Source organism: Canis aureus, chromosome 8, assembly GCF_053574225.1.
Source record: "Canis aureus isolate CA01 chromosome 8, VMU_Caureus_v.1.0, whole genome shotgun sequence".
Classification (NCBI taxonomy): domain Eukaryota; kingdom Metazoa; phylum Chordata; class Mammalia; order Carnivora; family Canidae; genus Canis; species Canis aureus.
The window spans coordinates 20,234,472-20,262,166 of record NC_135618.1 but is presented as its reverse complement, the minus strand read 5'-3'; the positions used below and the strand labels follow the sequence as shown (position 1 = coordinate 20,262,166).

Here is a 27,695-nt window from a genome sequence, read left to right as displayed (position 1 = left end):
TATCCCCCTTTCAAGAAAGAAGACAGTTCAAACACAAAATTTGACAAAATTAGGAAATGGCAACCTCGGTTCTAAGAACAAAGGAAAAAATCTGAATGGGGAGTTGACATTTCTGCCTTGTGTTAGGTAGTGTTCTTTAAAGACCACAGACAGCACGCACAATGTAGGCGGAAACAATACATCTGCAGACACTGGCAGACAGCATTACCCGCCAAATTTGGCCACAGTTTCTTAAGATAAATAACTTTTCAGTGACGCGCAGGGCTGAAATTACATAAACAGCAGAAATTACTAAGACCTAAGCCTACATGTCTTGTGGGTTTCAAGACTTTACGCAATCGATATTCTGACATCTGTAACACCATTTTGTCCCTAAAATGCTGATGCCAGAAACAAGAGATTAACATCACTTGATGACTTTCGTTCAGATTTTGAGACAAATTAAGTTTAATTCTTTGGAATAATCATTCTTGAGCCACATTTTTATTTAGGTCATTAAGACAACCATAATCATTTCCATATAAGGAAAAGTTTCATTAAAAATGCTACAGAGCTGCAGCCTGTTTCAAAAACCAATACTTGTAGCTTGTTATATTAATAGTCCTAAATGTCTAAGGCTTATTAAATGAAAACACCCTTAACAGTTTTATCTCAAGAGTCTGAGCAATAAGAATTTTAAAAAGCTGACAATGAAAAATAGCTGAATATTCTGGGAACTTCCATAATAATAGGAAATGGCATTAACTAGTTACCTTCTTAATCTTTCCCTAAAAATGACTTTTTTAACTAATTAAAAAATTTTAGGGCAATATCTGCCATTAAAAAATGGTGTTTAGAAGGCTGAAAGACTTAAAGAATATGCCTATGGAAGCTTCTTGCTAATTTCTATCTATATAGCACCCAACACTGACTCAACATTCTTTAGGGAGATCGAAATTCCCTGAGAACTAATTTACAACCCTGAATATCTTTTAAAACATGGGCTCCCTTTACCTTCCTCCTCCCCTTGCGTATCAGCCAAGTTCTGTTCTAACAGTGATATTAATAAAAAGTTCAAACAACCACCCCGAACACTAAACTTTCTTAGAGAAGGTCTCCTGCCCTCTACTTTTGGTAGTTAAATTTTTCTTCCTATTACTTTTCTTAGAATTTGTTAACTTGATTGTGAAATCACACCAAGAAATTTTTTTAGTTAAGTAAATACTTCTGATTACTGAGATGAGTTACTGCTTTACTATTTGTTGCAATTTTCCTATAAATGGGTCAATGAGCACCTTTTCTATAAAAGAAATCAACCTCCATCTTTCATATATTAGTTGAGCCACTACTGCCTACTATTTGCTGGAGAGAGCACTCCTCAAACTCAGAAGGAAAATATTTCCAGTGATCAATACTTTTTCTTAAAAGGGTATTTTTCAAATGAGTAGCTGGACATAAAAAATATAAAATAACTTTATTAAACATACAAATTTAAGAACATTCAAGTTTTTTTTTAAGATTATATTATGAGAATACAGAGCATATTTGTGGCAATGGTTTCTGTATATAATATACTTACCATATAGGGTAGGTGACATACTTACTTGAATGCACAAAATAACAGAATGTATGTTCTAGATCCCTAAGCTGTTTCTACACTATACTCTATCCCTACTAAATGGGAAAGTTTTCAGCAGATCCATATCCCGTGACTTATTTCTCACAGAGAGCATTTGATATACTGTCATTGATATGTATCATTTTGGAATATAGTAATACATAAATCTCTATCTCTGGTCCTCTTCTACTTTGCGCACTTATCTCTCTTTCCAACGCACCCAACACTCTAGTAGTCAATCTTCCTTGAGCAGGACCAACTTATTTATAACAGGATACAGAGATCCTGATGACTCAACACAGAGGAAAAAATAACCAATAATATTCTCAAGGCTGTATTTACTTTCCCTTTTAGCAGCTACCTAATTACACCTAAGATGGTGAGAAAAAGAAAAGCATTTTGGACTATCAGCCTTCACCTTGGTTCTGCAGCTTCCCTTTAATCGACCAGTGTATGCAGTGAGTTCCCAACTGTAAACACATGCAATATTTAACAAAGTACCCAGAAACTCTGTGGAAAGCACCATATTATTTCCAAGGAGAATGTGTTATGTGGGGATGGAGAAAGTGGAAAAATCAAGAGAGAAACCATTAAGAAAAACATGGCAATTCACACAAAAATGCTTTAACAAAATACTTTGAGGATAAGTTAAATTCAATTTTAAGTGATATTACCTCCAACATTTTCTCATTAATTGCTTTTAGTGTTCATAAAAGGTATAATATATGCCTCCAGAAGAGGAAATTGATCTCCTTTACCTACAGAATGATTAGAGCATCAGCACCGGGTTGAGTTTTCTAGAAGTACACATAGCCATAACTTAAAGGAACCAATAAAATAACTCTTTTGACTCATTTAGTCCTGATCACATCTGTTAATTTTAAGACTTACACCTCAGATTCCTATATACTAGGGTAAAACAGTTGCTTTTTCTGCATATGGCAGTGACAAGTCATTAGGGAAGTGAAAGATCTGATTCTACTTGGGTAGATCTTTTTTTTTGGTACTTGGGTAAATCTTACTCAAAGATCATGTATGTAGTAAGCCTAAAGAACTATCCCAGGTGTCTTTAATCTTAATCCATATTTTAGAATCTGCCAAAGAGCAAATACTAAAATTTTAAAATAAATTATTTATCCTGCCCTGGTCTCTAATCAAGAAGTTATAGCTCTTATAAGGAACTCTTTTTCACCTGTCTCATAATACACAACAGCAAACATTATATGAAGAACAATCATCACAAGCTCATATCTTTAAAAAAAGGATGCAACAAAGCCTCTTCTGCTGTTATTCTTGAAGCTGGATTTAGATCTAGAAGTTTATCAAGAAGGTCATAAGCTTCATCAGGTACCTCATTCCAGCCTTCTAAATTGGCAGTATCCATATTCAAACCACGCCCACAGCTGTTACTGTCCCCTTTACACAGTGAATTCCCTGAGGGCAGTGCTTGAGGTGTCTGTATAAGGTGAGAAGCTTTATGGTCAGTCTTCTCTGAAAAACTTGGGTCATGAGAAGCAGGCCCTTGTGTATCACTTGTTAATTGGGGAGTGTTAGAATCGATACCTCTGAGCTTCTCACAGAGTTTTCTCAAGTCTTGTGCTGGGACTTCTTTGCTACACAATATTGATTTGCCTGAAAAAGAAAAAAACACATGTATTTAATATTATTTGAAAATATCAGAAGTCTCTCATGAGAATCATGCAAGTCCAACCATACACTTTGTGGATCTATTTACACTATATAGAGATAGAGCACCACATGCTAATATTTAAGTTGTGTTTTGTACTACACAGTTGAAGACCAAATCAAAAGTAGGACGTACTAAGCAGAAAGCAGTGACTTACTAAGCTATGTAAGGGATTCACCTGACTGCCTAATTTCTTCAGCTTTACAGTGTCTTTCTGTAATCTGTAATCAGCTGCAGCTCCCATTCCTTCTCCCCCTTCCATACTTGTACATGCCTCTGGCTATGTGGCTCCTGTTTTGCCTAGGATCCCCTGCACCTGGGATACTCTAACTTATATCATCTTAAGAGTTATATCTGTGAAGCCTGACACTCTCACAGAGTTGAACATTCTAAACTTCTATTGTACCTATGAAATTTTTTTACTTTCATTAGCCTGTATTGTAACTGGAGGTCTGTTTCACCTACATTATGAGCTCTTTGAAGATAGGGACTATTTCATTTACATTTGAACCACCAAAGCCTGGACAGTGTCTAGTACACAGTAGGCTCTTAGTTAATGTCTGCTGGACTGGACAAAAAAAGCAATACTCAGCCTCTCATGTCATTGTTCAGATATCACATCCTTACAGATGGTGTCCTTGACCAACCTCTGAAATAAGGTGAGTCCTCTTCTCTTCCTTTCCCCTTTTATCTTAATACCACTCGTCTGACAGATTTGTCTCCCCCACTAGAATTTAAGCTCTGTGAGAACAGACTCAATATTAGTACTTGGGCCACATCAACTCCCAACAAATGTTTATGAATGACTTAATAAACCAGAGCTCAGTTTTTAAAAATATAAATGTCTCTGAAACAATTTGCTGACAGAATTATTTTCAGACATGGGCAAAAATAAGCATACAAACAGGCAATACTATATTATCTTGGCCTTATTTCCTTTAGACAGAAATGTGGGAGCATCTGAGTGGCTCAGTCAGTTAAACATCTGCCCTCAGCTCAGGTCATAATCTCAGGGTCCTGGGATCGATCCCCATTTGGGGCTCCCTGCTCAGTAGGGAGTCTGCTTGAAATTCTTTCCCTCTATCTCTTCCCCTACTCTCTCTCTCTCAAATCTTTAAAAAATATATTTTGTTACAGACTACATGTCAGGCATTTGATTTAGCTCAAGGTTTTTCTTCTGAATGTGACAGAACTCAACAAGTACTTGATGACAATCTACAGCGGGGTCAGCTCTAGGAATTAAGGATAGGGAAGCAGGTTATACACAATAGAAGTAAAAGCACTCCCACTGTTAATCTGAAGCAAGTCATTTCTTTGGGTCTTAAAGAACTGTAACTACTGAAGTTTTGAGTCCTTCTGTATTAAGCCCAAAGTTATAGTAAGATTGGACTGAAACAGCTGCAGAAGTCCTACTAATAAAACTAAGACAAGTACTACCTGCCATTATTATTTTTCTAAGATGAGAACAAGCATTACAATGATAAGTCTTTAAAAGCTCTTGCCTACTATTGTGACATTCACACTGGGATGTTTTCATGTCACATGTTGTGCTTCCATTGTTGATCCTCATTTAAAACTTTGACTACAGAAAGGGGAGATTTAAGCTCTTCAACAAAATGTTTTGGTGTTCGTTCTCTGATAAGTTTTTTTAAAGATTTATTTATTCATTCATTCATTCATTCATTCATTCATTCATTCATGAGAGAGACAGAGGGAGAAGCAGGCTCTATGCAGGGAGTCTGACATGGGACTCGATCCCGGGTCTCCAGGATCACGCCCTGGACTGAAGGCTGCGCTAAACTGCTGAGCCACTGAGGCTGCCCAGTTCTCTGATAAATTTTATGTTCATAAAATTCTCACGTTATTCAGTAGTAGATAAAAAGTTTTCTTGTCAGTTGAGAATAAACATGTGTAAGAATACAATTTCCAAAGTCTCAATCTTGCCTTCTACTTATGGTCATTTATTTTTGTATGTATGTACTATTTCACCCTATTACCTCAGATAAAATTTTCTTATAGTAGGTACAAAAAAGCACCTACTTTGGAAACTAGGATTTCCAACATATGCTTACAAGAATAACTCCATCAGCAAAGGTGTTCTCCTCATTTTTCTTCCTTCCTACCCTAAGGAACCTAACTAACACATATTTTATTATCTTCCCTACTATAGTCCTTATTATGCTGCATCATAATTAACAGTTTACTTGTCAGTATAGAGTAAGATCATTTAAGGCAGGCCCAAGAACACCTGATGCTTAATAAATATACAATAAACAAATTAAAACATACTATTAAAAATATTTATGTAATGAAGTTAAATTATAACTATAGGGAGTCCCTTATTCTTTTAAGATTATAAAATTGAACTTTAAATATTTATTTATTTATTTTTTAAATTTTTATTTATTTATGATAGTCACAGAGAGAGAGAGAGGCAGAGACATAGGCAGAGGGAGAAGCAGGCTCCATGCACCGGGAGCCCGACGTGGGATTCGATCCCGGGTCTCCAGGATCGTGGCCTGGGCCAAAGGCAGGCGCTAAACCGCTGCGCCACCAAGGGATCCCCGGACTTTAAATATTTAAATAGCACTTTGTGCTTGGTAAAATTAAATGATTATATAGAAGTGATGATAAATTATTTTCTTACACAATGCAATTAATTTTAGAGCATCAGAGAAATTTTGTATCAAACACCAGAGAATTTTATGAACACAGAATATGTTTATTTGTAAAGAGAACTTCATCATAATTTGATTTATAGAGATAATAAAGGCATTTGTTTTGTTCTAGAATATAAAACTGCTTACCAAAAGTTTTAGCAGCTTGGATAGTTTCCCTGGATCCACGAATTGTCATAATTTGAGCCAAGGCAGTTAAATCATCACTTGCTTTATAAAATGGATATCGCCCACTAAGCAAAGAAAGGAATATGACACCTGCAGACCACATGTCAATTGCTGTAACAGAAAACAAACTTTAAAAAAAAAATCCCAAACCTGTAATTTTATCACCAGTAGTCAATGTTATATCCATAGTTCTCAACCTTTGCTGTGCAAATTATCTTAAGCCTTACAAAAATTCTGATGCCCAGGCCTACTGTCTGAGATTCTGATTTCATTGTTCTGGAATAGAGCTCAGGCATCGTACTTCTTAAGTTCCTCAGAAGATATAGTGTGATACCAGGACTGAGAAACACTGGTCCAACATCTTTAATACAGAATACAATGTCTTCTTCCTTAAGCAACATGTTAGTAACTTTAAAGGATATTTTATCATTAGAAAACCATAAATAGAAATATTTTAGAAGATCAAAAGAAATCCAAAAATAGCTATGTGGGAAAAATCTGGATGCTCCTCAAGAATTACATACCATAGTGAAAGTGGTTCATTTTAGTGAAAAATATTGAACATTAGAAGCTTTTCTTCAGCCAGGTGCTAACCCTGACTTCTGCTATAGAAACTTTAATCTCTAGAATTCTGGCAGTTAACATTAAGACCAGCCCAGGCTCATGTTAAGAAAATTTCTCTTAGGGACAGCTCTTCTAATTGTTGACCTCCTACTATCACCAAGTTATTTGCTCTCTATTGCCTTGGCCATTATATCACCTGCCTTTCCAAGCCTTAAGGCTAAGGTTCCCCAAAGTTCCAATCTCCTCTTCCCCTGTACACTCTCCCTGACTGACTACATCTACCTCATGGCTTTAACCATCTTTTCTGTACTGATGACATTCAACTGTATCTCCAGCCCCAACTTCCCTGAGCTTGACTTTTATTCTATTGAACATCTCTATCTGGGTGTCCCACAAGTATCTCAGACCAATTTACACCCTAATCCACCTTATCTTTCCTTGTAAACCAGTTACTTATTCTCCACCTTAGTCACTGATACCCATTCAAGTCCCCTAAGCTAGAACTCTGATAAACATCCTGGATGTCTTTTCTTTCACCACTCAAAACCCAAATCCCATATCCAATTATCTACCAGGTTCTGCCTTTCCAATCCTTCACCTTTCTTTTTTCTTGTTAATGATGCCCTCATTCAGGCTTTCATCATCTCTTATCTGGACCACTGCAGGCCACCATTCTCCAAAACCTATCCTCTCTGTACACCTACCAGAATGATCCAATTAGAACATAATTATTACCATGTCTCTCCCTTGAATACTTTCCAACACTTAGAGGATACAGTCTAAGCTATTTAACATGTGGGATCTAATCTATTATCAGGTTTCTCACCATTCCTTCACTTCCATCTTACATTCTAGCAACACTAAACTTACTGTTTCCTATATGACTAGACCATTCTGTTTCTTGAGATTCTCTGCTCATGTATCAATGCCAACCATCCACTCCAGTTTACATTCTCTTCTCAGAGGTTCCCTCTTCCGTGAACTTCCTTCCATATTCCCGTCAGATAGGAATAGTTAGGTGTCCCTAAAATACCCTGTATAAAGATTTATAACCATCCTCAACAGGTTATTATTATTTGAGAGTAAGTAGATACTTTCATTCATTTTTTTGTATCACTAGCAAGTATGGAGTATACACAGTGGATTAATGTATTTCTTTAAAGTCCATAATCCAAGTGAATGACAGGATTCATTTACTCAATGAAATTTTTCCTGGGTTTTGGCTCCATGATAACTTTTGTAGATTATAAAACTTTTCCTTTTTCAAAACTCCTTAATGCTACTGTATTATTTTCACAATAACAAAGAATAATTTTAATCAAACACACAATCATGTGCCTCATAGAAGACTTTTGGGGTGTTGGGCAAACAGATAAAATGCTACAAGTCTTAAGTTAGCAAAGACTACTAAAAACTGTTTTTCTTCCACAAACAAAATTCCTGGAAAAAATCTTCTTGTAAATAGATAAGATGTAATCTATAGGAAAAAAATTCTTACCAAAAAAAAAAAAAAAAAAAAAAGGCTACAGTAGGAGTAGAGATTCTCATTAATAACATGATCTCAAAAATGAGCCTGCTCTATTGCTAGAACGACTTATATAATTTATTAAAAGCACAAAAACCTTAATAGTAAAACAAAGTTCATAAAATAAAATATACCTAGGATAACCAGTTCTAATTGGGTTCTGTATTTCTAGTGCAACATACCTGTAGTTTGATTGGGGCACTTTGTCAAAACTTCTGGTGCTCTGAATCCTGGTGTGCCCGCCCTAGGGGCAACCTGTTGCCGCCTTATAATGACGAAATAAGATTTTCTAGTTACGTTAGAGTTTAATTATTTAAGACCAAAAAGTAACATTTATTGATTTATTTCACAGTAAATTCTGCCTTGATATCTATATAGTTATTTATAAAGCAAATGATAATCCAGTGTAATGAAAATCTTAGATTTTGTTTCTACTGGTCCCTCCCCTCTACACCTTGCAAATTACCAGGCCTTATTCCAGAAAAAATTTAAGGTAACTTCCAGGTATAAAAATAGGTAGTAGATGATAACCATAACAGAAAAGCATAATACAACAGAATTTAATACAATAGAATTCAGAGCTATAAAACTTCATTTCTATTTGGAGTGATATCAGAAAATTTCTGATCTACTTAGTCTCTTACATACTTGAGTTACAGGCTCATGAAAGCTCATGCAACTTTTCAAAGAGAGGGAGGAATTTATGGGGCTCAGAGTAGGAAGTGGGAGTGAGAGACACTATTTGGTTCTGGTTATTCTACATAGGTGGGGATAAGGAAAGAAAACAGAAGATTAAATCAGCAATCAAAAATGTACAATTCTAAGGTTCCAAAATAACTATCCCTGCCTCCACCAAAATTCTATGCATGTAAGAGCAAATGTGTTTTTCAAAGAGCATATGAATGTCAAATGAACAATACAACAGATATCATTTTCTCTTCAAGGTACCTCTCCACATCAGTGTCTGTGTTGTTCCTTTCCTTACACTAAATTAACTGCCCACCAAAATCAATGCAATTTCTAATCCTGTCTGGCAGCATGCTGGTGATTTTATAGCACCATCAAAACACATTACCTTGAAAGGCAAATACTGCAAACTTTATCTGTTGCATAACAGTCACAGGTCAGGCTAGCTGGGCAAGAACTGGCAGTTTTCCTCATCACACCACTATTCATAACTTTTGTAGAAATAGCCTTCTTTTTTGTCGCTAACTTTCTAGATAGTACATCCATAGTCTTTGACTGCTTCATAAGCTGTAAAAGAAAAGTCGTATTTCCTATTTTCATGATGTTTAATATGATGTCTTCAAATGCTAGTACGGCAAACGTAAAATTGCCGAATGTGCTGTTGGATTTTAAGTGAAGAGGTGTCTATTGAAGTATTTAAGATCTTTTTAGGTTTCTCTGTTGAATAAACATATTAAAATTTGCTAAATAGTCCTCAATTGGTAAATACTTGACTTACACTGTATTAAAACTTCTCCTGATGTTACAAAAGTATAACATAGTTACGTTCTAGTGTCTAACTCCATTTCAGAACTGTAAACTGCACAATTACATTGGCTAAAATCAGAGTTTTGTTGCTCACGCTATCTAGCTGTTATAGGATATAAGTCAATTTAAAACCAATTAACATTGATTACAATTTCGTAAACTTTACAAACATCTTTACATTATCAACTGTGTGTCAGAAATGTGTTAATTATTAGGAGCTCGCATTCTAGCCAATGAGAAAAAAGACTTTAATATTCTAAATGATCCTTTAGAAAAGAGCAACAATAGTTAGCTAACCAAAAATGATGAAAAATTCCACCAGAAAAGTTCAGGAAAAAACTGGAGAAAATAAAAGTGTTGATAAGATGCTCAAAGCACTAATACCTTCTGCCACAGCAAAACTCTACTTTTAGAAACTTAGTGATAATAAATGCTCAACTACCAATCCCTAAATTCTCTTCAGTGTACGACTGACTGATGATCACACTATTAAGCTACATTACTTACTTTCACTGCAGGGCTCTCATGTGAAATGGAGCTGTGTATATTGAAATTTCTTTCTCCAAAAACAGAGCGCTGGACAGAAAGGCCTACAGATCCCTCCTACAATACCAACAAAAACAAGGAAAATAAGGATTATATCTGTAACACTTTCTGCCAGCTGTACTCTGCCAGTTTTGAAAGAGTTAAGTGACATGAAACAAAAACAGCTGCATCCAAGTCATTCTCAGGCACCAAAACACTTCTGTGAAAGGAGAAAATAGTCTAGACAGAACTCTTAACACCCATACAATGTTATCAGAATCCACAAATATATATAACTAAAAAACTTAAAAACCACCTGCATGGATGTTACAATTTTGCTGTGCAGCTAAAATGGAGATAGACACTTCAGAATTTTTCTCCTATAACTAATGTTTTCTTTTAAAAAGGACGAACGACTGTTTTGAACTTTATAACATGCAGGGAGAATTTGTTATTTTCCATATTTGTCACATTATGTAATGACAGAGACGTTATAAATCTACCAAGTAATTTCAGTTTTGAAATGGTAAAATGATCCATTATAAATCTTAGTGGAATCTAATCAATTTAATATGCAACAAATGTAAAAAAATTTTTTTAATTACAAGCATCATCCTGGTATTATATCTCCCTCTGTTGGATAAAGCAGTACATTTCTAAGACCATATTAGTATTTAAGAAATAAAAGAGGTAGAACCTTTCCATCTTTTCCTTGTTTAATCTGAGTTTGTGCATTTGTGTAGGGCCTTTTAACAGAAGTTTTCATGGTGGGCTGCTGATCCAATTCCTTAGGTGCTGCTGGGCCACTCAATGAAATCTTGTTTCCTGTGATTACATGGGATTTATTTTGTGAGCAGCTTTCCTGCTGAGCTTCAGACTGGACAAATTTGAGAAGCTCTATTTTCGTATCATGGGTTCCTTGGGCCAAACCAAAGTCTACCAGTGCGTACCTAAGACAACAAAAAGTAAGCATCTTTACTTCTTTGTAACCACTAAAGCTTAGTAACATTGTAATATGCTCAAGTCATATTCATACAAAAAGTGTAATTCTTTAGGGGATCATTAAGAATGTATAACATTCTTGAAAAAAGATTAAAAAATGAATTTATAAAGAAGGTGATGATTTAATAGCTAACTAAGCTTGAAAAGTAAGGAATGATATATCCCACACACACACAAAAATCTTTCTCTCCTTTCTCCAATGCCCTGTGCTGACAAGGCAGACAAGGATTGCGGGATAGAAGCCCAATCCTTTGTTCTCTTACAATGGCAGAGATGGCATCACAGATAATTTTTAATTAAATACGCTTGAAAGAAAAATAAACTAGATTAAAGAAAACTAAAGGGAAAAGTCAGAAGTATAAATTTCAAGAAGTTATAGTTCTGTACTTCCTACCATATAGTATGATCCACTGTATATTGAATAGTATTTAAGTTAGGTATTCAGCTTACAATGCCTCTATCAGCATAACACACACACACACAACATATAATATACATAAAACACAACTTTAGTGTTGAAACAGGAAATTGGCTACCATGACACCCAGAAATAAGACAAATGTGAAGGTCGAAAAGGCCTAGACCTTCTCTAAGTTGTTTTTGTTGTTTGTTTAAGATTTTATTTATTTGACCAAGGAGGGGAGAGAGAAAGTGTGTGTGTGTGTGCACGCGCGCACAGGTAGGCAGAGCACCAGGGAGAGGGACAAACAGGCTCCCTGCTGAGCAGAAATCCTGATATGGGGCTTGATCCCAGGACTCCAGGATCATGACCTGAGCCAAAGGCATACATTTAATGGACTGAGCTATCCAGGTACCCCCCCCCCCTTTCTAAAAGTTTCTTTTAGCTAAGTTCTATTTTCACTGAACTATGGTATATCTAATGATGTACACTGCTTTACCAATACAATTTTATCTTTTATTCAATGTATTTCCATTCCCCAATCACAATGAAAATTTGAACAACAACAAAAAAATCTGTCATGGCTGTTGCAGTATGTTCTGTATCTTCGAGATGAACCCCATAGCACAAATTCATTCAAGTTATAATTATTTTCTGGTAACTTTTCATACTTACTTTTTCAGGCGCCTATTAAATAAAAAATTGCTGGGTTTAACATCACGGTGAACAATACCAAACTGATGAATGCGTTTCAAAGCTTTGAACAGATTAAACATATATTCCCGTACTTCTTGAAAGGAAAGAGAATTCAAAATGTCCTAAAATAAAGTTATGAATAAGGTCATAAAATTGTTTTCAATTAAATATTTAGCCAATAAGAATTAAGGAAGTATTAAAACCTACCAAAAAAGACTCATGCTCCAGATATGGCATAGCAATAACCACATGATCATTTTTCCTAAAGCAGTATTTAACTCCCATGACATTGTCTTGCCCCCTAGTGGAAAAATGCATAATGAACTTTAGAGAAAAGGTCAAACGAAACTTTATGCTCAGTTTCTTTAAAAATGAAATTCTAGCAATGCATAAATAATGCTAGAAAACTACTTAAAACCACCAATTGGTGGGATAGTATACATGTTTATAAGTGACTTGTACAAGATAGTTTTTTTTAAAAAGCACCAGTTATGAGGTTACTATAATTCAAACATCAGAGAATTAAGAGTTTTAATTGGGGAAGTGGCAGAATGAGGACAACATAAATAACAAGAATGAATTAATAAGCTTTAGTAGCCAATAAAATAGTATTAGTAATAAGTAAGTTGATTAAAAAATTATAGCTAACATTTATTGAGCATTCACTATATGTCAAGCTTTGATCTAAGCAAGCATTTTACGTTTATTAACTAATTCACTTAATCCTCACAACAGCCCTATTGGGACAATGCTATTATTATTTCCTCCCCCTGTGTATAAAATGGAAATTGAGACACAGAGAGGCTTAGGAACATTTCCAAGGTTACTAAACTAGTAAGTCATGGAGGCAGGACTTGAATTAGATCTATGCTCTTAACCGCTCTGCTATACTGAATCATAAAAGATAGGGAAAATAGGGTAAAGTTGACTTCCATGGTTTTGAGTCCAAGTAGTAAAACATGGATACCAACAAAATATGTGGAAAAAAAGCATTGAAAACCAAGACATCATTCTAATAAAAATTTCTAGATAAAGAATACATCTTATGTGAGAAGTGAGAGGTCAGTGCCAATACTTGCAGAAAAGTGATACCTAAAGGCTCTGAAAGATTTGAGAAAAAGAGAAAATTTGAGTCTTGGAAAAGTCTCGAGTTGGAGGGCAAAATATGGAAGAAGGAGCAGAAAGCCCAGAGAGAGATGCCACCCAGGTGAGGAATTTTAAACAAAGTAGTAAATAAATAGTACGGAGGTCATGAGAATAAGGACTGAGGGAAGGCTTTTAATTTGGCAAAGAGGAATTAACTGGTAATTTTTCAGAGAGCAATTTAAGTGGAAAGGAAGAGGCCAAATAGGACTTACGGAGGGAAAACAGGATACAATAGAAGCAGAACATACAATTTGCCTGAAATATCTGGCAAAGAAAAGAAGAAAAACCAGTGTGGGAGCTAGAAAGGAAGCAAGACCAGATAAAGACTTTTTTTAGCATGTACTTTTTTGAAGTACATGGAAAGGAAAAGTGGTAGAGAAAAATATTTATGGAAAAAGAAACAATTTTATTCAGGTGACTAACTAGAATGTATGTAATTATGTCTTAGAGAGGCCAACTCATCCTCCTGTCTTCTCTAATATACAGAAGGGTGAAACAAAGAAATAGGCTTGTTCATTCATCCAATAAATATTTAGTATTTAATAAATAATAAATACAATTATTTGGTAGACACCATGTTAGATACTAGGAATGGGAAGGTGAATTAAAATTAATGTGGTATCTGCCCTCATGGAGTTTACTATCTAATGAACAATAACATATAAGGTAACATGACAGGTTATAAGGGCTTTGAAAGAGATCAAAAGGTGCTGTGACACTAACAAGTGAATCTAATTTAATTCAGAAGACATCTTTGTTTTTTGTTTTTAAGTGGGCTCCACTCTCAGAGGAACTCAGGACCCCGAGATCAAGATCCATGCTGAAATCAAGAGTCAGATGCTTAACTGATTGAGCCACCTGGGTGCCCCTCAGAAGACATCTTTGAAGTGGTGCCACTCCTGGTCAGATCAGAAAGAATAGAGGTCAGCATGCAAAGATTGGGAGAGGTCTTACTGGGGAACAGTATGGGTAGTGAAACTGAGATGAGAAAGCGTGAGACAAATTTGAAGATACTAACACAGAGAAAGGGAGGTGGGAAGAATGGCATAGGATAAGGTTGGATTTTTTTTCCCCAAAGGACACTGGAAAACCATTAAAGGATTTTAAGTGATGGAACTAATAGTATACTATTTATATTATATAAATACAAATTTTTAGATTTTAAAGATCACTCTGGCTGTTTTGTGACCATGGGATTTAGGGGGAAAGAAAAGAAGGCTATTTTAGTAATCTAGGATTAGTCTGAGGTGTGGTTGAGAAGACAGAAAAACATGGATAGGTTTTTAGACAATATTTTGGATCCAAAATGGCCAAGATTTGATAATAGATGCTGAGATGAGCAGACAAAAACAGGCTGTTGCAATAGGGGTTTTTTGGGCGAAGGAGTATTAAAATTAGTTTACAGAATATTAGGCTTGAAATATTTATTAGGTACTCAAATAGATGTCAAATCAGCAGGTGGGTGTATACAAATCTAGAGGTAAGAGGTCTGAGGCAAGATATATACTTACAGGAATCATTACCATACATTTAAAGCCACAAGGAAATACAGAGAAGAGTTCAGAGCAAAAAAGCCCAAGATCAGGCACCAAGAAACTCCAACATTTAGATATCAGGTAGATGAGGAAGAACTGGCAAAAGGATATTAAAAATGAAAGGCCAAATAAAGCACAGAGAAAACAAGGAGTATGTGGCAGTACAGAAGTCAAAAGACGAAAGACAATGGTTCAAATCAAAACACTGCCTAGGGTTCATGTGAAGAGAAAAGACAAACCTGGCAAAACGGAAGTCCTGGTTAACGCTATCTAAAGTAGTTTCAGTTTAGCATAGAGAACAGCAGATACTGTGAGTAGTGAAGGTAGGGTGTGGAAGTGAAAACAGTGTATGTAGATCATTTTTGGGAAGTCTGGCTGGGAAAGGCAGCAAAGACAAAGGAGCAGCTGGAAGAGGGATGACAGTAGAGGGAGGAGAATGACCTAGAAGAGTGAGATCAATGTGGAAGACATGCCAGATATTTCTGTTGTTCAAAATAAAGTAAGAGATGAGGCTGTCAATGGCTGGGGAGATGTGAAATATGAATTCACTACATTTTAAAAAATATCTAGACCATGGTTTATGATCTGGCAGGATAATTAGAAAAAGTGGTAAGAGAACAGGAAGTCGAGCTTAGCCCCAAGGGTAATCCACCCTAAAATTATAAATTTAATTAACCATTCCAACGTTACAGGAAAAGTGCTACCAAATTGCAAACACCTGACTGAAAAATGTCTAATTCATGGATATTCTCATATATAGCCGGTTCAATTAAAATATCTTTATATTACCTACCCAGCCACTGTTAGACACTGAAGTTCAGCTGCAATTCTTATAGGATGACTTGTTGGAATTAAGTGTTTTAGAGCAATTTTCTCTTCAGGTCCTACTCGTAACTGTGCTGTGGCCAAATAAACAGAGCTAAAAGTGCCTGTAAAACAATTTATTAGATTTTTCAGTATTTGGTTTCTTTAAATGCTAATGAAATGATGCTAAAACAGATCCTAAAAACTGTTTGGAACCCAAGTTATCCTAATCTATCATTAATATATTTAATTATATTAAACATAAAGAGTAACAACATTTATAAATATATCTTTCAATTTTTAATAAATTCTTACTGTTCTCAGTTCTTTATAGGGTATGTTAATTTACCAAAGCTCTAGAGTGAATCTGTTTGCCTGGGATAGCACAACATATTTCCATGGTCATGGGCAGCCCAGGTGGCTCAGTGGTTTAGTGCTGCCTTCAGCCCAGGGTGTGATCCTGGAGACCCAGGATCGAGTCCATGTCAGGCTGCCTGCATGGAGCCTGCTTCTCCTTATACCCCGCCCCTCTCTCTCTGTGTGTCTCTCATGACTAAATAAACAAAATCTTAAAAAAAAATTTCCGTGGTCATAATCCATTCTAGTATTTTTCTATAATACTGTCATTTGAAATGACTTTAACATTTGGATATAGGTCTATTAGAAGCAGAAATATTTATAGGATTTGGGGGAAAAGACAAAAACACCTATGCTTTTAAATTTAGCATTAAACAAAACAAAGGAGTTGGTGGCCAGTTAAATTTGAGAAATACGGAGTTAAAACAAATTGATAAATTTTTTTTTAATTATTTTATTTTATTTATTCATAGAGACAGAGAGAGAGAGAGAGAGAGAGAGAGAGAGAGAGGCAGAGACACAGGCACCATAGAGAGAGCCTGACGTGGGACTCAATCCCGGGTCTCCAGGATCATGCCCTGGGCTACAGGCGGCGCTAAACCGCTGCGCCACCAGGGCTGCCCGATAAATTTCTTTCCTACAAAAATTTCCTACAAAAATTTCCAGAGCTTTAATGTGTTTAAGTACATCATGAGGGCAGCCTGGGTAGCTCAGCGATTTAATGCCACCTTTGGCCCAGGGCATGACCCTGGAGACCTGGGATCGAGTCCCACGTTGGGCTCCCTGCATGAAGCCTGCTTCTCCCTTTGTCTGTGTCTCTGCCTCTCTGTCTGTTTCTCATGAATAAATAAATAAAATCTTTAAAAAACAACAACAAAAAGTACATCATGAATAACCAAAAGGGAGCTATATGTAAGTACTGTATTTTCTAAACTTAGACCATCCTCCTGTCTTCCCCCACTCCAGGAATAACTATCAATTTGTTAGGACAAATGGATTCCAGAACAGAATTTTTGAACACTAAGTTAGTGTTCAAAAAAGGTAAGGATAAGATGTAAGGAACTACTTCTTGCATCCCAAATCATCTCATCTTCTAATTCTTCTGCTCCCAATGACCTAGGCTTTTCTTATCTGATACTTTTCATTGTGAAAAGCAATGAAGTAATTGGAAGGTTTTTGGGTTTTTAATTAGGCATTTCCCAACATAGCCATCAAAAACTTTTATTTGATGGCTTCACCCTTCATTCAGCCAACAAGACTGCCAGTCTCTTAATGACATTTATTTTAATACTGACCATCTTTTTTTTTTAACTTACTTATTGGCGAGGGTAGAGGGTAGGGGGAAGATAATCTCAAGCAGACTCCCCACAGACCCAGGGGCCCAGTGTAGAGCTCAATCCCATGACCCTGAGATCATGACCTAAGCCAAAACCAAGAGGCAAACGTTTAACCAACTGACCCACCTAGGTGCCCCAATACTCTCTTATAAATATTGTACCACTTTATTTTCATCATTTTGCCACCTTAAGTTTCATAAATGTTTCAACATACAGTTCTATCTGACTATAATGGAGAAAGGAAAAGTCTTCCCTTGATCAAACTCTCCCATATGCATTTAGAAATTTTCATTTTTAATAATTATCATTAATGATATATTAGTATACCAATACTTTTAATAGTATAACAGCATAAGGATTAAAACAGGACTGTTCATTTTACTGTAAATACTTATTCTTTCATTCTTTCCAGGGAAAAAGAAAACCTGATATCATAATTAGTAATAGGACCATGTTCTTAATATTTTTAAAAGGATATACTTTTCAATAGGAAATAGTAATGAAAATCAAGATTATACAAAGGAAAAGAAACTTATAAATAAAGTAGATCTCTAAGTTACCTTCTCCAATTTTGTCCTTAATCTTAAACAGATTACCAAGCTGTGGTACAGCTTCATAAAGCTTCTCGATATCTTTTTTAACACCTATCAAGGAAGAATTTATAGTTATAATTAATGAGTGTATTTTATACTTTATTAAAATAAACTCAATGAAATAAATTCTAAAACAAGAATAAATTACAAATTAAAACATAGCTATAATAAATCTTAAAATCATGGTAAAAATATTTAAAACCCTGTTAGATTGCTATAACACACACACCTTCTTGAACAAACAGGTAAAACTGTTAAGTCCTAGAATCACACACATCGAATTTTTATTACTCTGGAATTAAATGCTAACAGATACACTGCCGTTGTATAGAATACAACACAATAAAGAAGCTAAATTTAGGGATCCCTGGGTGGCGCAGTGGTTTGGCGCCTGCCTTTGGCCCAGGGCGCGATCCTGGAGACCCGGGATCGAATCCCACGTGGGGCTCCTGGTGCATGGAGCCTGCTTCTCCCTCTGCCTGTGTCTCTGCCTCTCTCTCTCTCTCTCTCTCTCTCTCTCGGTGACTATCATAAATAAATAAAATAAAAAAAAAAATTAAAAAAAAAAAAAGCTAAATTAAAAAAATAACTAAACAATTTGTCCTGCGATCACTAGATGGCATGACAAGGACACAATGCAATCTTTTTGAAAATATTTCTCTCTCCCAAAGACACAAAATCTTAAAAGCTTGGGAAAGTTTTATATATTGAATAGTCATAGTATACCTTCAGAGAGAAAAGTCTACCAAACTCTCAGGAATGTTAGAAATATTTTTAAAGAATTGTCCCAATTTAGTATCCTCTATCCTTGAGAGCAAATATGATAAATTTCTACTTTTAAATAAATATAAGCTCTCCACAAAAATATACATGTTTAAGAATAAGGAGAGGCAGTAAAATCAGGTGTGATAAACTACTGGATATAAAAAGAAAGCTACATATTTAAAAGCCATCGGATTTTATTACAACATCTAAACCAATCATCAGCTACTTTTTAAGTTATAATAATCTGAATAGTATATATAATGGTTTAAGACGCTATCAAATCGCTTTCACCTGTATTATCTTTTCAGATCTTCACAATAGCACTGAGATAATGGCAGAACAGAAATTATCCTGATTTTCAGATAATAAAACCCTATTCAGGGAAGTGAAATCATTTGTCCATTTAATAAACACTGTATTTTAAAAATGCTCAGTGATGGGTAAGTTAAAAAAAAAAATTTGGTGCAGCCCCTCTTCTCTTAGAGCTTAGTCTAATTGAAAAAAAGATTAACCTCACTCTGAATACAAAACAGTAATTGTAGTAATACAGGCAATGCACATATTACTAGATAGCAGGAGGGGGAGGGGAACAAACACATCTGAAGGTACCAGGAAGCTTCAGGGAACAGTTAAGCTGTGTTTTGAAGCACCAAGTAGAAAAAGTGATGAGGAATTTTAGGAAGAAAGAACTACGTCTGCAAAGACATACAAAAGGAAAAAGACATGGATTATTTTCTGGGGAGAGGCAGGTGAGGAAGTAATGAAATTCAATGTGGCTGAAGAAGGGAAAGACAGAGAATGCAAGTGAAAGCTATGGAAAACTTTTAAGCAGAAAAATAAGTAGAGGATGAATTTGAAGGGAGGAAATACAACATTAAGACCTGGAAACTAGAGGTGCCTGGGTGGCTCAGTTGGTTAAGTGTCTGCCTTCAGCTTAGGTGATGATCCTGGGGTCCTGGGATCAAGCCCCACCTACATCACTAGGCTCCCTGCTCAGCAGGGAGTCTTGCTTCTACCTCTCCCTCTGACCTTCCCCGCTGCTTGTGCTCTTGTGTGTGTGCTGGCTCTCAAATGAATTAAAAAAAAAAAAAAAAAAAGAACTGGAACTAAATAACAGGCCAAGAAGATCTAGTCCAGTATTCTTTCAATCCATCTTATATCAATCCATCTAAGCATGGGAAGAACTAACTTTACCATCTACTTCACAGGGGAACTGGAGAAGCTTCATGAGTTTCATTCAATACCAGAGGCAAGAATATAACAGTAATTTGTTATCAGTCTGGGAGATGGGAGGCTTAAATTAAAATCCTGGCTCCAATATTTAACAGGCAGCACACAACTTACTGCTTTGAGCCTTAGTCTCTTCATCTACAGCGAAGGGGCAATAACTATACCCATGCCACTGACATACTGTGAGGATTAAATGAAATAATATACCCAAGAGAAGCTCTTAACACAATGCCTGGCACATAGTAAATATTAAATAAAAGACAGTGGTAATTCTTAGTGCTGTAGTTATTATTTCTTCAGCACTTTTGCTTTTATTATTCCCTCTACTTGAAATCTTTTTCCCCAAATAGTTTCATGTGGCTGGCTCAATGGTCAGTCTTCTCTGACACCCTAATTAAAATACCATTCCTCTCATTACTCACATTACCCTGCTCATTGTCTTTGGAGTGCTTATCCACTATAAAATCGTCCTGTTTGTTTGCTCTCTGCCTCCTCCCACCAGAATATAAGCTCCACCAGTACAGTTCTCTGCTTATATAATTTACCACCGTACATTCAGCTCCTAGTTAGAACAGTGCCTGCCATGTTTGTTCAATGAATAAATTATTACTATCATTATGGGCACTGAGAGCTGTAGGGAAAAAAAACCCCAAAGTTTAGAAGTTACAAAAGAGTGAAGCCAAAGACAGTAGCAACCACTTACCAGCTACCACACTACTTCACTCTAAAAACCAAAACCAAGGCCTGGGGGAAAAGCCAGCTTTCTAGCGGTCACAGTTGCCACAGTCAATTGCAATCTTTCCTAATGAGTGTCAATTCCAACCAGTTTCAAATTCCAGTGTCACAGGGTAAAATGATATGTTCAATTTTATATTACACTTCCTTGATTCTGAAACACATTTTAAAAAATCTGAAATTGGGATGCAACCTACAATTATTGTTGGCCAGCATCAAAACTTACAGAACAGGTATTAGTACCTTAAAGAAATCCAAGAAATCATAAAGGAGCATTCACATTTAACCCTTACGAGCAAATGGTTTTAGGGAGACATGGTAAAGGTAGTGAAGGAGAAATCAAACATAGGTTAGCTCCCTGTAATTGAGCTCCCATTAAGAATGACTCTAAAAGGGAAGCCCAGGTGGCTCAGAGGTTTAGCGCCACCTTCAGCCCAGGGCGTGATCCTGGAGACCCGGGATCAAGTCCCACGACGGGATTCCGCATGGAGCCTGCTTCTCCCTCTGCTTTTCCCTTTGCCTCTCCCTCTGCCTGTGTCTCTGCCTCTCTCTCTCTCTCTCTCTCTCTCTCATGAATAAATAAACAAGTAAATCTTAAAAAAAAAAAAAAAAAGGCTCTAAAAAGATAAACTTCAAAGAAATTCTGCATCACTAATGTATAGAGAACAATATTGTCGGGGGGGGGGGGGGGGAATAGGATATCAAAGAGCCTGAGTACAGGGGATCCCTGGGTGGCTCAGCGGTTTAGCACCTGCCTTCGGCTCAGGGCGTGATCCTGGAGACCCGAGATCAAGTCCCACGTCAGGCTCCCTGAATGGAGCCTGCTTCTCCCTCTGCCTGTGTCTCTGCCTCCCTCTCTCTCTCCGTGTCTCTCATGAATGAATGAATAAATAAAATCTTAAAAAAAAAAAAAAAAAAAAGAGTCTGGAGTACAAAAATGACTCAGGAGAGAAAGATGTGAAATATTCGTATTCCTTTTTTATTTTAATTCCTTTTAATGTAATTTAATTAATAATTTAAGAATTATTCAATTAGATCTAAAAGAACTCTTTCAAAAAGTATAAAATAAAAAATTCTAAGTGATAAGTAAGCATTGTGTTATAGTATAACTGGCGGCATTTCTTTTTTTAGCATTTTTGCATAGTACATAAAATGGTATATCTAACAATCAATGGTATTTGTATATGATGAAATATGTTAAGAAGCCTGTTTGTAGTCTTTTTATTACTAAACATATCAAATTAATAAAGTTTGTGTGCATGTTATATTGTATGTGTATATATGATCAATACCAAAAGCTTTGTAGTAGTATGATAAAGAGTTGTATGTCTACTATTTTCATGTGACTATTTAAATTTCAGTTAAAATTTTAAAAAATTAAAAAGTTCCTCATTCACACTAGCCACAGGTGACAACAAAGAGACATTTTCATTATCACAAAAAGTACTATTGGAATGTTGATATAGAAGAAAGCCTAGATTCAATGGTTATCACTAAACCACATTAATGTCCAGTTTCTTAACCTGCAAACAAAAGGGTCATATTAAACGAACTTTACTTCCAAGTCTACTGAGTTCCGTATTTTGGAACTTCCTTCTGTAGTAGCATGAGCTGGCAGTCAGTGGTAGAGATGCTAGTTAACTACTAGAAATCAACAGAGAGAGATTTTATGTAATAAAGAACTACTGTAATGCACAAGTCATGTGAATGACTATGTAGCTCAATGTGCTTCCAAATCACTCACTACTAACCTACTATGTACTTACCTATCTTTATAAAACCCAAAATATGTTTGTATTAATTTCCAGTCACTACAAAACAACTTTGACATTTTTAAACAACAGTAAAACTTTCTGACAACCAAACTGAAGGCAAAATCCTCAATTCTGAAATGGAGATGAGAGTAAACAGCAGAAGAGAGCATTAATGTTAAACGATGGAAAATACTAATGAAGACAGATGAATGAATATATACTCTGAGGATTAGGGCAAGACCCTGAAAAGTCTATAAGCCAAAAAATTATGTAAATGCCTATTTTTTTTTAAAGATTTTATTTATTTATTCATGACAGACACAGAGAGAGAGAGAGAGAGAGAGAGAGAGAGAGAAAGGCAGAGACACAGGCAGAGAGAAGCAGGCTCCATGCACGGAGCCTGACATGGGACTCGATCCTGGGTCTCCAGGATCACACCCTGGGCTGAAGGCAGGCACTAAACCGCTGAGCCACTGGGGCTGCCCTAAATGCCTATATTTTAAACATAAAGGTCTAGGCTTCTGCTTTGAAATTTTAAGTAAAAATTTTTTTCCTGCTACATAATATACCCAAATGGCTTTAATACAGCAAGAGCCTCCTTATACTCCCTGTTTTCATCATTGCTGGCCTGTGTCATCTATTTGTAACACAGCCAGAGTAATCCTGTGAGAGGTACATCATTGTATCACTATTTTGCTCAACCCATAGGAGCTTAATAACTTGCTTCATATAAAAGCTAAGGAACTACCTCTTCTCCTCACACCTCTCTGTCATCACTCCCGTCACCCTCCAGCTTGTAGTCACAAGGACTGCCTTGCTATTCCTAAATGCTCGGCACACTCCCATCTGAGGGCCTTCTCCCTTGCTGTTTCCTCTGCCTGGAATGCTTTCCCCTACATAGCTCTCTAGCATCTTAAAGTCTTAGGTCAAATGTGAAGTCTTCTGTGACCAATTACACTTATTAAAAATCACAATGGCCTCCTCTAACACTTCCTATCTCCACTTCCCTTCTATATTTTCTTCACAGTACTAACTACTTTTGAACATACTATTTCTTTTATTGTCTATCTTTCCCTTAGACAGAGGGCAATGGTTCTTTTCTGTTGTATGCACTGATTTATCCCAGTACCTAGAGAAGTAATTGCACATAATAAACATTTAATATTCATCATATAAATGAAATGTTTTCAATTACCAAGGAGTAAAACTGACATTCTAGGAACATATGTGATGCTTATTCTGGAGCTTCATGTACTGCCTGACTTACATTCCTTAAACTAGGAAGATCATATAATTTAGTCCAAATTGAGGCACTCTTTGAGAGTGAAAATGGGGCACTAATAATAATGACAGTGTGACAATAAGCATAAACTGGATCTGTCCCAGGCATATCATATGGCACCTATAACCTACTTCAGTAGTATGAGCTAAGAGCATCCATATAACACACCAAATGCATGCCTTATGGTATAGTTCAATAATACAGAGGAACATAAACATTTAATACCATGCCCAGTACTTTGTTCGTTGGAGCATTTTTCTTAATAGGAAAAAATGGAAAATTGAACTTTTGTTCAATAAAAAAGGTAATTAAATCATAGCATACTATGCAATGAAACATTAGGCAGTTAACTTAAATCAATCTGTAGATTATTTAAATATATAGGAAGTGTTCAGGTTATATACTGCTAATAAGGATTAGGAATAAATTGGTTACAATCCTAATTTTTTTTTTTTTTATGTACCGCTGTATGAAAGGAAGACTAAAGGACTGTAACAAAATGTAACAGTGGCAATATTTGTATAGTGAGATACTATTTCCTTATTTTGGTTTTCTATACTTTCTAAATTTTAAGTATAATTTTTATCAAAAAAAGCTATACAATGTTGACAAATCTCCCAAAACAAAAGATCATTATTCATCCATTACACTAAATATTTTACTTAAATCCTTGCATTAGGGCAGCCTGGGTGGCTCAGCGGTTTAGCACCTGCCTTCAGCCCAGGGCCTGATCCTGGAGACCCGGATCGAGTCCAGCATCGGGCTCCCAGCGTGGAGCTTGCTTCTTCCTCTGCCTGTGTCTCTGCCTCTCTCTCTCTCTGTCTCTCATGAATGAATAAATAAAATCTTAAAAAAAAAAAAAATCCTTGCATTAAACCACTCATTCAAGTATTCTCAAGCACCTACTATGTGCAACACACTATTAGGTTCTGGGAATATAAAGATGTATAAAAAGTTCCCACCATTCAAAAGTTATTCCATCAAGGGAAAGTAAATCATATTAGATCATGAAACAGTTATGGGCCTGGATTTTATCAGCTTTACTCCTGACTAAAGCTATTTTTTGATATAACCTTAGCTTTTACCAAGAGTCATTAAAAAAAGTTATGACTAAAATTTCAGGATGTTTTATGAATTATCAAAGATACTGCCTATAAGGTTCAATACTGTTACATAAAAGCCACAAAACTTTAGCATTTTAAGATTGTTCTAGTAGCAGTGTACCAGATGAACTGTAGGATGGAAAAGAAGTGAAAGCAGGTAGTTTAGATATGAAACTTCATTGCAATTCAGGAGCAAAGTGTAAGGGAATGAATGACTGTAGTGGAAGTGGGAATGGAAAGAAGCAATGCCAAACATATTTAAAAAAAAAAAAAAAAAGATAAAGCTGGGTAACTGAATATGGGGAAAATTACAATTCTAAGTGAAAGGGCAGCCCGGGTGGCTCAGCGGTTTAGCGCCACCTTCAGCCCAGGGCGTGATCCTGGGGTTCTGGGATGGAGTCCCAGCATGTTGGGCTCCCTGCATGGAGCCTGCTTCCCCCACTGCCTATGTCTCTGCCTCTCTCTCTCTCTCTGTGTGTGTGTCTTTCATGAATGAATGAATGAATGAATGAATGAATGAATGAATAAAATCTTTAAAAACCAAAACAACAACAAAAAACAAATCTAAGACATCTCTAAAGTTTTAAGCATAGGTAAGAGGAATAATAGCGGCTTTCATTACCAAAAATAGGAACATCAGAAAGGGTACTCATTTTGATACCAAAGAAGAGTTTAGTTTTAGTCAAGAAGCAAAAGCATGTAATGTCATTTTTCCAGGGTGTTGTTAAAATCTATTTTGGATAAATATATGTCATGGATAGAAGGTCAAAAGTAATATCTTTTGGGCAAGCACTAAATATGTTTAAAACAAAGATGGAAAAGAAGATTTAGCTACCTTTTAAGGGGAAAAAAAAAGGTCAATTGGAACTCCACTATTTAAGGAATATTTATTAAATGCCTGTTATGTCCCAGACACTCCTAGAGGAGGAATGAAAGTGTGTATTTTAGTGTATAAGATCAGGTCTCATTTGCACCTCTCCTTCTCACTTCAGGGTCTTGGTTAGGGTCAAACAACACTTCAGGATGTTACACGGAGATACAGTGCTTTACTATTGCTACAACCATTTATTTTTGTCAGTGAATTCTGCTTTTCAATATTTTAAGTGAAAACCCCTCCAACGATGACTTCTAAATCCAAGTTTAATGCAATACAGTGTGTAGAGATAAGAACACAGGTCTAGGAGAAAAGAAATTTTAGTTTGGGCATCAACAACTGTGTTGTTGGATAACCACCAATATTTAGACCTTAGCAACATCATCTGTAAAAGGACATGGATGGACTGTAATCCTAAAATGCACTCCAATCCTAAATCTAGATCTCAGGATGCTTTATTGATTTGTTGTTTTTTTTTTTTTTTAAGATTTTATTTATTCATGAGAAACACACACACACACACAGAGAGAGAGAGAGGCAGAGACACAGGCAGGCTCCATGCAGGGAGCCCGACGCGGACCCGATCCCAGGTCTCCAGGATCACGCTCTGGGCCACAGGCAGGCGCTGAACTGCCGAGCCACCCAGGGATCCCCCTGCTTTATTGATTTGTAAAAAATATTCCCATATAAACATACAACTCCCTCTACCATTCAGGAAGTTCCTTTTTAAGGAAAAATAATCAAGATGACAGAACTGTAGCCTGCACGTCCTTGGAATTAAACACCTACCTGGTAGTTTAAAATTCTGCTCATGTTTTTTTAACGAGCCATCCACCTGAACCTGGTCACGACGCCGGGGAGAAAAAGCCATTGGTTGATCCATGTGAATCCCCAAAGACGCCTCCATCACAAAACAAGTGGGATGCAAAATGCCAGCCAAGGGGTCATGTCCACAGGGGGAGCAAAGCAGCTGCGAAAATTAGAATACTGGAGAACACGAGAAGTTTAAATCACTCACTATTGAACCAAGCACTAAAAGACGCCACTGTCCCGCAAGGGGCAAACATTTAAAAGCGCCCCATATGTGTAAATCCCCAAAGGTGGGAAACCCGTGGGCTATTTCTAAGGATTCCATTTGCTTCATTTTCACCTTCCAGAAACACAGGCAGGGGGACGGGGGGGGGGGTACTGTCCTAGTCAGGGGAGCCTCCTCGGCGGCGGCTGGCGGCAGGGGGCAGGTGCTGGGGGGAACTGAGGCGACAGAGCCCGGGGCCAGCCGGCCGGAGGGCGAGCGAGGCCTGGTGGGGCGAGAGGCTTGACCCCGGGGAGAGGGCTGAAGGGGGGACTCCTCAAAGGGAGCGCCAAGCGGCCCGGGGGAGGGCCCATGCAAGCCGATGGAGAACTGATCCGACTCTGGCCGCGAGCGCCGAGCAAAGAAAGAGAAGAGGGAATGAATGGGCTCCTCCGGGGAGGGCGGGCCGCGAGCTCAGCCCGGAACGACCTCCCCCCTCAGACCCGAGAGCGGACGGGGTGCGTAGCGCGCAGGCGCACGCCTTTCCCGCCGCGGGTCTGTGGGATCCGAAGGAGCGGGGTGGGCTTACTGCGCGGCTACCACACCGAAGTCACGATCCAGAATTCGTTTCTAATCCCTCACAATCCCGCGCCATGGGACAAGCCGTCGGAAACTCACAGTTTCAGGGAATACGACTTCTGTGGCTCCCCAGATGCCCGGGTCGCCGCCTCCAAGAGCTCCCCACCTAGCGAGTCGGCCAAACGCGCCTGCGCAGCACTTCCCGCCTCGCCGCTTCGAGTTGCTCATGCGCACTGCAAAGCGCTCCGAGTCG

The 27,695-nt window shown here is 37.1% G+C and overlaps 1 protein-coding gene and 1 long non-coding RNA gene across 3 annotated transcripts in view; one reads left to right on the top strand and one right to left on the bottom strand.

The window, feature by feature from the left end:
• LOC144318439 (uncharacterized) overlaps positions 1 to 16,692 on the top strand; it is a 40,320-nt gene extending 23,628 nt beyond the window's left edge. The window contains exon 4 of the long non-coding RNA XR_013384338.1: positions 14,255 to 16,692. This is a non-coding gene — a long non-coding RNA (uncharacterized LOC144318439). The remainder of the gene's footprint in view (positions 1 to 14,254) is intronic.
• On the bottom strand, positions 1,435 to 27,695 carry CDC7 (cell division cycle 7). Of its 2 annotated transcripts, XM_077905397.1 has the most exons (12): positions 27,542 to 27,695; positions 26,641 to 26,838; positions 18,076 to 18,159; positions 15,811 to 15,946; positions 12,544 to 12,637; positions 12,316 to 12,458; positions 10,936 to 11,188; positions 10,221 to 10,316; positions 9,295 to 9,473; positions 8,402 to 8,484; positions 6,092 to 6,241; positions 1,435 to 3,229 (listed from the first exon to the last, which is right to left on the bottom strand). In XM_077905397.1, the coding sequence occupies exons 2-12, from the start codon at positions 26,756 to 26,758 to the stop codon at positions 2,835 to 2,837; spliced, it is 1,731 nt and encodes a 576-aa protein (XP_077761523.1). In that variant the 5' UTR covers positions 26,759 to 26,838; positions 27,542 to 27,695; the 3' UTR covers positions 1,435 to 2,834. The 2 variants fall into 2 exon arrangements, with proteins under 2 accessions (XP_077761523.1, XP_077761524.1); XM_077905398.1 differs by lacking the exon at positions 10,221 to 10,316.